Source organism: Henckelia pumila, chromosome 1 (assembly GCF_033568475.1).
Source record: "Henckelia pumila isolate YLH828 chromosome 1, ASM3356847v2, whole genome shotgun sequence".
NCBI classification, from domain to species: domain Eukaryota; kingdom Viridiplantae; phylum Streptophyta; class Magnoliopsida; order Lamiales; family Gesneriaceae; genus Henckelia; species Henckelia pumila.
Genome location: NC_133120.1, coordinates 100,576,509 through 100,587,442, shown reverse-complemented (window position 1 = coordinate 100,587,442; position 10,934 = coordinate 100,576,509). Strand labels below are relative to the sequence as shown.

Genomic DNA, 10,934 nt, shown 5'->3' with positions numbered 1-10,934 from the left:
AAAATTTATAGATGAATTCAAATCATGGCAAAACTACAAAGTAATAAACTAAATAATATTCATAGTGTATATTTACCAAAAATATATGAATAATTTTATTTATTTCTAGTTTAATGACCGACATATGATCAAATAGAAGTATAAATTGGTGTAATGAATCTAGTAAAGAGTTCATCGAACTACAAAAATAAAATCGATTGATTCTATAATTTTTTCCCAACACTCAGCAGTAGGATTTAAGATGAATTGAATTCAATCACTCCATGCGCTAGGAGATGGTACTTCCAATGACTTAAAAATAATGATGGAAGAAGAAATTTGCACCACACTCTCTACGGAATATTTAGTTCAAATCTGGGTGTTGGTGTAAATTATTTAATTAAGAGATTCAATGCAGTTTAGGTGAAAGAGTAGAAGAAATTGTTGGAACATGAAAATGAAAGGAAATCGAGGAGAAGTTACCTCAAATTGGTACTTACAGAGAAGAAGTAACAGTTGGTGGAAGACTCAATTAGCAGAGGGTGAGTTGAGGTATTTTTCTCGAATTCTAGGTTTGAGTTTCATCACAGTGGAGAATTGATTGGAGTCATTCTACCATACACATACGTACATGACCATTGGTCCATTTGAGTTCTCTGTTAATCAATCGTAGCATGTTCATGTTAGTGGAAGGAAACTGTTTATGGTGTGTGTTTTTTTATTATTTATTATATATATATTTTTGTAGACATACCAAGATACCAACTAAAAAACTCTTACATAATAATAGTAATAAATGATACATGCACATTGCTTTAAACAGAAATTTTTGTTAGATAATTTGAAAATTTTCAGAAATAAAACTTTAGAAAATATTTTTGGCTTATCAGAAGCTTTGGAGAAAAAAAAAAACAAAATCTCCCAAAAAGATAGCAATTAAGAAACACGAAAAGAAAACAGTATATGAAAACCAACTCATGAAAATAGAAAAGAAGGACAAAAAAAATCACCTAAATTTCAGAACCAAAAGAGTGTCAACCTCATTGATAAAAATTTGGAACAGCCCACAAAAGCAATTGTTTGTTAAGAAGCATATATCTACACTAAAAGGTTTAAAACTAAAGCAATCTTTTAATCTTCACACACTATTTAAGCGATGAAGAGAATGAATAAATAAAGAAAAAAAGTGAGAATATAATTCGATATAGAAGACAATAAAGTATAAGATCAAACCTTGGTTATATAATTTGGGATTCGTAATTTTTAACGTAAAAGTTAGTAACATTACATATTACACTATTACGAACCAATATTACGTAGAGTTAGCAACTTTACTTTGTATTTTTACTTTTTAACCACTTGAACTAATTTTAATTTGAGAACAAATAAAACTTGATTTTTGTAAAGCAATAGAATGTTGTGTTAAAATTTTTCAATAAATTACCTATGCCAATTCATGTCAGGAAAATAAAAGAAACGAAACAAAATATTTGTTAACCTAAAATTAGTACAAACTTGGCTAGCACATGACAAATATTAACTCAGATTGTCATCTTGCTTTCCAACTACTGGAGCTCATTTTTATCCCAGAAGAATGAAAACAGATTTTTGTAAAGCAACTGAAAGTTATGATCTTACCTATTCATAATATGTTCGTAAATGAAAGGGATGCACAAAAATCTTTCCTATATGGAGAGGAAATATGATTTTCGTAATAGTTCAGATTTTTGGGAAAAATACAGAGGAAATTATTTTACATTGTTGTTGTTGATTATGGCCAAAAATGATTTTCTAACCGTGTTAATTTTTCTGGGACTTTAGAACGTGTTTACAAAAATCTGGTTTGATAGGTATGATCATAGGTACCATATTAACGATAACATACTCCTTTCTTTCATTTACGAACATATTACAAAAATCTGAATCATAATTATACACTATTACGAAAATTATATTATATGCACATATTGTAATATGCTCGTAAATGAAAGGAAAATTATGATCGTACCTATTAATTTTTATCCCAGAATAATGAAATCAGATTTTTAAATTTTTTGGGGTTCAATCTTTTACAATAATCTATATCTATTGTTCAATCTTTTACGTTATTTTTTTTGGCCAGTATAACGTTAACATATTATTTTCTTTCATTTACGAACATATTACAGAAATCTGAATCATAATTATACATTATTACAAAAATCATATTATATGCACATATTGTATTATGTTCATAAATGAAAGAAAAGTTATGATCATACCTATTAATTTTTATCCCAGAAGAATGAAACCATATTTTTTATTTTACTTTAATTTTTTGGTCATAGCTATTAGAATCTTTTATGAAACCAAATTTTTTCTTTTACTTTAATTTTTTGGTCATAGCTATTAGAATCTTTTTTCCCCTAAACTCTACAGACTGCTTCTATATGCCATAATGAAAAATCCACCATCAGAAGACCTTCAATGATCGAATGAAATCCCATCAAATAAAATTAGAATTTATGGTTGTTTACTAAACTAAATACGTCTGTGAAACGCAGAAAATGAAATTCAGAGAAGCCGAAGAAGAGTTTTGTGTGTTCCTAAACTAAACGATACTTTTAAACACAGAGAATTGGAATTCATAGAAAGCCTCACCTGGAATTCATAGAAAGCCATTCAAGATTGGAGCCGATTCCTTTTAATGCTTCAACAGATTTAACCTGAATCATGCATTCATAATGATTCAACATATATATACACAAATTAAATCTGATTATAAATTCAATTAACATGTTGTTTACCCTAGAATTTAGATTAGAAAAGAGAATAAAAGAACGCACTAAGAAAAACCTTGGGCATCTGGGGAAATTATTTTGCCATAGAGATTGACCCACGAGTTTCTTCTTTGGGTTGCCGCAGAGAATTTTTGGAGTTGTCGTATGATTTTTGCGGATTTCATTAATGAGGCGATGTAAAAGTAAATAACCGATCGGTGTTCATAGTCTTCCACGTCAGCCACAATCACAGAACACGATTTGAGAAGAAGAAAGAGATAGCGTTTTTTTTTGTTCGGCCATACCAAAATGAGGGTCTTACCAAGCGCGAGGGATTTTATGGGTTGGGCCATACCAATTTTACAAAGCGGTTTTTATATGAGGCTGAGGCTTAATAAAATAGTAAGAGATAAATATATATATATATATTATATTATATAGTAAAAGAGATGAAAAAATATTGTTAAATATATTTATTCAAGCAATACATATATTGGAACAAAAAAAAAGTGACATATATATATATATATAAAGATTAAGATTGGGTGGAAATATATATAGCAGAAAAAGGTAAAGAAGAGAAGAGTTTGCATGCATCTCGGGAAATGCAGAAGAACTTCGAGAGTTGTTTTCATTCAAGAAAGAAAAGACCCTCCACCTATCTGATCCACCCGGGAAACGAAAAGTTCAGCTAGCCTACAAAAACGGTAGGAATTCCGAGAAAAAAAGGTGAAAAATCACACCCCTAGCTACTTTCTTGCTGTTTATAAAAATGTAGCTTCATTTGAGGAAGCTATTCAAGAAAAATGGGGATTAATCTCAATCTCCGCGGAGTTAATTCAGGCTGGAAAACAGAAGGCGACGAAGCTCGAAGGCCGATTTCTCCCAACCTAACCCCTCCTAATTTCTTCCAAAGATTAGGTGAAAGGTTACGCTGTACTTTGAAGAGGATTTGGCGTAAAATATGTTCCGTCCCAATTTCACTTTGGAAATGTTTGAAGGGAGTCTTTCACAGGATTAGGAGCCTTTTCTACCTTTCACAGCCAAGAAAATCAGCTGACCCGCCACTCCTCCCTGTTGAAAACCCGGCACCAAAACCAAGCGATCATCCTCCATTGGAGCAATCCCTTCTCGTTTCTAATGAACAGAACCACCAGGAGGACTCAAGCGAGACTTATAAGAATCATGCAACCATTTCTATACCCAGTTTCGGTAGTCACGTTCTTGATTCCCACAGTACTACAGGTTCCATCATTGACACAGTACTACTCGTCACAGACTCGGCTGCTGATACTACTCAAGAAAATGCATCCCGAAAGATTAATGTCTCGTACGCAGTGCATCAGGAGACGGGGATATATTACTCCGAAGCCGCGGGTTCAAGAATTGACACTGCAGACTCAGCATCAGCTATTGTCCAAGAAAATGTATCTCAAAAGAACGAGTACTCTTGCGCAGCAGATAAAGAAAGTGAAGGGGAGAAGGTGATAGAGACCGCGGTGGTGGTGGAACAAGCGAGGTGGATTATGCATTACAGCAGCCGCCACCGTATACTACTGGTGGGCGAGGGAGATTTCTCATTCTCACACTCTTTAGCAAAGGCTTTTGGTTGCGCTTCGAAAATGGTCGCTACTTCTCTTGATTCTATAGGTATTTACATGATCCATCCTAATTTTGACATCCTAATCATAAACATTAAAAATATAAATAACTTCATTATTTAACCATGCATTAATATGTCAACTGAATTGTCAGCCTTTTTGAAGAAAAATTATTCCATGGCTCCGTGGAACATCGGTCAATTAAAGAAAAGGGGTTGCATTGTTATGCATGAAATTGATGCCACCACCATAGCCACTCACCATCAGCTCAAACACATGACTTTCGATCGTATAATATACAACTTCCCGTTCGCTGGATTTTTCAAAGGGTTATCCCGAGATTCTAGTCTTCGGTGAGCCACGCTACAGTACACTTGTAAAAATCATTTTTCATATATATATTTTATCGACAATATTTGTGAGCTCTCGATCGAATATTTAGTTCCGTTTATAGTTTGCTCTTTATATAATTAATTTAGGATTCACCGAAGACTTGTGAGCCTGTTTTTGAAGAATGCCAAGGGGATGATAGATGAAGACGGTGAAATTCACATATCCCACAAAACCAATAGTTATCACAATGAATGGAATCTGGTGTCTATGGCTTCTTCACACAGGCTCCGGCTTATCGAGGAAGTCGCATTTAGGTTGAGCGATTATCCAGGCTACAACACAAAGCGTGGTTTCGGGGGAGATGAAAACTTCAATTGCTACCCCAGCAACACCTTCAAATTTGGACTCAAGTCCGTTGGCCATTGATATGGTACTAAATCATGTTAAGTAGAACAAAAAATGGTTACTATGCATGCGATTTGGTGTAAGAAAAAGTACCTACTCAAACCTTTATCATGATAAGCATCATATTTGGTTATTTACTAAAATCTCAATGATTATGAGAAAGCTAGTATTTGGAATTTTGGATACAATTTCGAAATTTGATATGAAATAATAATTATATCATTATTTAATAGATCCTTATCATATAAGATCAGATTTTGTTATTAATTACTAAAACCTCAGTACTTGTCACGAAAGGCCCAGAAATCATTAATTTTCGTATCTATTGGGCTTTTCTTCGACAATCGGGAAACTGGTGGACCAATATTATTAAATCCAATTCAATTAAACCCATAATTTGAGGATGACACACAATTTTAGAAATGTACGTACGTGCAGTGGTGTGCTAAAGATGCACATATATTATATATTTTTTTTCTTTAATTCATTGTCAAATGTCACAGTTATAATTTATATATATAATATATATGTTTCACAAAGATGCAGGAGTCTAGAAATGGAGCACGATAGCGTGTTTCCAACATATATACTGATACCAACCCTATTGGTCTTTGTTTAGAGACTTAGGTTTGCTGGTGGAATATTAGTTAAGAGTGTGCAGAACATCTTTTTTTAATTTTAATAGAATAGTGTTCGTGCATTTTTAAAATATTTTAAAAGTTTGAAACCATCCTTGAACACGAGTAATTACTCATAAATAATACATAAAATTGTAATTTTAGTCTTACAATTTTGTCTGTTTTAATTTTAGTCTTACAATTTTTCGAAATTTGGTTCTCATATTTAATTAACTAAATTTTTTTTCTTGTTTTGCTCATTTTTGTTGAAACCTCTAAGTCCAACGGATATTGCTTAGATGACACCGGTACTCTCATTTTTAACTTATAAGTTGAAAATAAAAATTATATTAGGCGCATTAAATTTTGTTTTTTTTTTCCTTTATTTTTGTCATGTATATTGTTATCATCAATGCGACAATGCCAAATAAGTAACTTTTGGTGAATTTGGTGATTTCAGGGTGTAAAAAAAACTTTAAAAAAAAAATCCATTTTAGCGAATGACCACCAATTTTTACATGATTGAAATCCAAAACATACTAACTTATAAGATTAAAATCCAAAACATATCTAGAGATTAAAACTGCAATATTCATTTGTGATAATTTAGTCCAATATCTTAACAAACACACCGTGGGGCATAGGATTTGGAGTTTTGATCATGATAAATGTAAGAAGAATATGTAATCCAAACGAAGTTGATACTGCATATTCTTTCTTGTTTCCATTTCAATTAAATTAATAAGATAATGGTTCAAAATTTTTTTTTAATAAGATAATTTCACCACTTGCTCAATCATCGGATTCCAACCAATTAAGTAACAACTTGATTATTTTACTGTCAACTCTACCCACTTGTTTGATCATCAATTAATGGTCAGTGTCAATAGATTTCGCCTTCTCGATTTTTATATGGAATTCAAATTGCTATGAGAATCTTTCTTGGCTAAAATTTTACATCGCCTAAAACAAGCTGCTTTCTTATTAATCAATGTTTAATCTCCAGGCTAAAATGATATATCATTTCTTTTTAATAAAAAAATTATGGCCTGAAAGTTGTTTGTTGTCTTCACTAATAAAATTGGGATCATTTTAATATCTGAGCTTGGTTACTTATAAGTTTAGCCTGAGTTAGTCCATACTATACCGAAATAATACGACTCCCCTATATTTTAATACAAGAATTCAAGATCAAAATATACATCCATGGTTCATCGTATACATATATGATCAATAAAACATGTTACATCGGGACATCGAGGAGTATTCAAATACAAGGGAGTTGACTTTGGAGTTTTGTTGTACGTTTTCCCTTTCAATCCCACAAGTGTATTTATGACGTGCTTGGCGTGACATACTTAAGTTTTGTGAATTGAATTCAACAAGTTGTTATCCATTACAGCTAGAGCTAGCTAGCTCATTTGTGTTTTCCATTTCAATTTGACTTACAAAATTTGATGTACTTGTGACTCATCTATCAAACAGGTTTTTGTAATAAAAAGAGCATCAGATTACAACTCTCATCCACAACCAGCGATTAGGAATCATGGCTGAACTCGCGATCAGTGCAGCAACGTCGATTTTGGTCGAGTTGGCGGTCACTAAAATCCTGGAAAAACTCGACGTCAATAGGGACGTGGAGAACGACGTGCAGTGCATGAGAAGTTGGCTGGGGACAATGCAGGCCTATGTAGAAGCCAACAGCGACCGCAGAGGGGACGACAGGAGGCTTGATGCAAAGGTGGAGCAAGTTCGAAACATCGCTTTTGAAATCGAGGATGTTCTTGATGAGATTGTACTTCACTCCACCCGAGTGTTTCACCGCCACAGAGTCACACAAAAGGCTTACAAATTGGGCCACAATATCCGTCACGGCTTCCCTCTTCATGGGTTTTCTGAAAAGATCGCAACTATCAAGAGGAAGCTAGAGGATATAAAGTCACAGACCGCAGCTTTTCCAGACCGCAGCTCCGGTTCTTCTGGCTCTCGGATTGGACACCAGCTGAGTACTCCTCTTCTTGACAATGAGATGGTTGATGGAAACGTTTACGAATCTATTGACTGCTGGAGAAAAGAGACTGGTCACGCTAGCCGTGGTCGGTCCTGCGGGGGCGGGGAAGACTACATTCGTGAATACAATGTTTGGAACGCCAAGGATTCGAAGACGATTCCATTGCCATGCTTTGGTTCATGTCTCCAAGGAGTTCGACTTGAAGGCGATTTACAACGATATGCTGAATCAATTTTGGGATCGGAGGAAGGAGTCATATTACACCGTTTCAGAGGCCTTGACCAGGTTAAGAAAATATTTGGAAAAAAGGAGATATGTAATTGTTGTAGATGATATTTGGAAAAAGGAACATTGGGATCGTATAAAAGATGCACTCCCTGATGGACTTTTGTGCAGCCGAATAATTGTCTCCACGAGTGCCTCAAATGTTGCCTCATTATGTGCATCCTCACCTCAATTTGTGCATGAAATAAAAGGCTTGGAAAGGCCAGATGCTTGGAGCCTTTTCTGCAAGATAGCTTTCAAAGACTACAAGGGGGAATGCCCTGCTGAATTCAAAACCTGTTCTTTAAAAATCTTGGATCGATGCGAAGGGCTGCCCTTTGCTATCGTGGCAGTTGCATGTGTACTTGTCCAGAAACCAAGGCTTCCGATCGAATGGGAAAAGTTTTACAAGGGTCTTGGATGTGAAATCGGGAGCGATCTCAACAATACTCTTCTTCCTGGTTACATGGATCTCTCTAGCAATCTTAAGAGTTGTTTCTTGTACTTCGGCCTTTTCCCTGAGGGTTACTCTGTTCAACGTGGTAGGCTAATACGCCTTTGGGTGGCCGAACTATTCGCGACAGGGACAGATAGCAAAACTGCAGAGGAGGTGGCCGAGGATTACCTCGGTGAACTGATTCACAGGAACCTTGTTCATGTTTCAAACTGGGATTTCGATGGCCGGCCTAGAAACTGTCGCGTCCCAAGCCCCGTGCTAACGTTTATTGTTCAAAAGTGCAAGGAAGAGATTTTTGCATCAGTTTTCCCTAGAGAAAATACAAGTGCAACAGACAAGATCAAACGCCTATCGATCCATGGTGATTGTTCTCATTTGCCACAAAGCAATGACTTTGCTCTTATTCGTTCCCTTTTTTTATTCAGGTATCATAACATCCTTGATTCTTGTTTTAATGTTGGGAACAACTTGATGATCTAACCTTTTTCTAACACCTCTTTCCCATGTTTTCGTTCAGGTGTGGTATATATTTGTCCGCTTGCCTTGGTGACAATTTTCGCGATTTCAAGTTGCTACGTGTCTTAGACTTGCAAGGTGCCCCTCTTGCTGAATTTCCCGAGCAAATCACCCGCCTCACCCTTCTAAGGTATCTTAGTTTGCGGGGTACTAATATCAAGACAATCCCCAAGTCCATCAAGAAGCTTATTTATCTTAAAACCTTGGACCTCAAGCAAACTGCTGTCACACAGCTTCCAGAAGCAATCACCCGACTGCATAATCTCCGTCACCTCTTTGTCTACAAATACAACGTGGACAATTATGTAGCTTTTGACTCTGTTCAAGGTGTTAAGTCATTTGAGGGAATTGGAAACTTGAAAAATCTACAGAAGTTGTGTTTTGTAAAGGTAGGCAAAAAGGATGGAATCATAAGGGAGCTTGGAAAGCTATCCCATCTGAGGAAGCTAGGACTTATGGGCATCAGAAGAGAGCACGGGAAAGACTTGTGTACGTGCATCTCTTGAGCAGTTGAAAAATCTGACGACTCTCGATATATGGTCGAACACGGAGGAAGAGTTCCTTGAGGTGGGAGAGATCAGAAATTTGAGTCCCTCTGGCCTGAAAGCATTTCCAGAGTGGATCTCCAAGCTTGACAATCTGCAAAGGATCGGCCTGAAATGGTCAAAATCAAAGGACTGTCCCCTGAAGGCACTTGGGCGTCTGCCAAACTTAGTGGAGATTCATCTAGTTGACACTTTTGAAGGTGATACACTGGAGTTCGTAGCATCATCTTTCCAAAAGCTGAAGATTTTAGTAATCGAAAGCTTTTCGCTGTTGAACGCTATTGTTATAGAAGAAGGCGCGATTCTGGAGCTTCGAAGGATGAATCTGTGCAGGTGTCCTAATCTGATGATGCTTCCATTGGGCATCAATAATCTTTCCAAGGTTGAAGAGCTAGTTCTTGGGGACATGGCCGAGGAATTCATTGCTCGACTGAGACGAAACGGCAAGGGCCGACAGATGGTCGAACGCATACCGGTGATCAACTCTTTTACTCTCGGTGATCAGGGCTGGACTCTTGAGAATCTTTCTGGAAGCAGCTTTTCTGCTTGATGGAATTGGATGCTTTCAACTTAAGACTTCATTTTTTCTTTCAACCTTGAATATAAAAAGTGTTGCATGGTTGTTGCTTTATCTTTTAATCAATCTGTTTTGAGTTCAGTTGGAAAGATTCTTTAAAATTGTGGTTTGTTAAATAAAATTGGTATGAAAGGAAAATGTATACAAAACAAAGAAAAATAGTGTCTGTTTTATGGCTTATTAAATACTACGTTTATTTGTAATGTAACTCAAACCTGAAGTGTATTAAAATGTACGTTTTTAAATTCCATTCATTACACATTAAAAATAATTTTTTTTAATAGTTTCTAAATTTTTTTTTTTTTTTTTTTTGTTTTCTATGTATTTGCATTCCAATTTCATCTACTCGGACGGTTTTAAAAACATAAAATTTATTTCACTTATTTATGGGAACTATTGAATACATTATAAAAACTAATTTTGATAGTACCATAGGATATATTTTAAACTAAATAATACGATTATGAATTTCATTTGGTTATTTCTGTTGGATTTTTTTGTTGAATGTAGTTTCATTTATACTTTCATAATTGATGGTACATTTTGATTATTACGGCCGGGCAGTAATCACACAACCGAATATAATAATACTAAATAATAAATTATTATATATACAAATTGTCACACCGTATTGTTATAAAGAGATGCAAAATTCTCAGAAAACACTCGTTCGTTTAAATGATCAAAATTCGAAAAAAAAAAAGAAAAAAAAGGAACAATATTTTCACAATATGATTACAAGTATTAATTAATCTATCCTGGATATACTAACTCAAAGTAATTAGAGAATCTTGAATTTTGCCCGCCACGTAATATATATACACTTCAAACGTATGATAGCGGCGTGTTCCAATCTTCAGCATCCCAACT

At 35.0% G+C, this 10,934-nt stretch overlaps 1 protein-coding gene and 1 pseudogene across 1 annotated transcript; both read left to right on the top strand.

Moving 5' to 3' along the window:
* Nucleotides 1-3,544: 3,544 nt before the first annotated feature.
* Nucleotides 3,545-5,098, top strand: LOC140870695 (uncharacterized). The gene is made up of 3 exons (XM_073273086.1): nucleotides 3,545-4,388; nucleotides 4,494-4,692; nucleotides 4,819-5,098. The coding sequence occupies exons 1-3, from the start codon at nucleotides 3,545-3,547 to the stop codon at nucleotides 5,096-5,098; spliced, it is 1,323 nt and encodes a 440-aa protein (XP_073129187.1).
* Nucleotides 5,099-7,148: 2,050 nt separating this feature from the next.
* LOC140875700 (disease resistance protein RPM1-like) lies at nucleotides 7,149-10,229 on the top strand (annotated as a pseudogene).
* The last annotated feature ends 705 nt before the right edge of the window (nucleotides 10,230-10,934 follow it).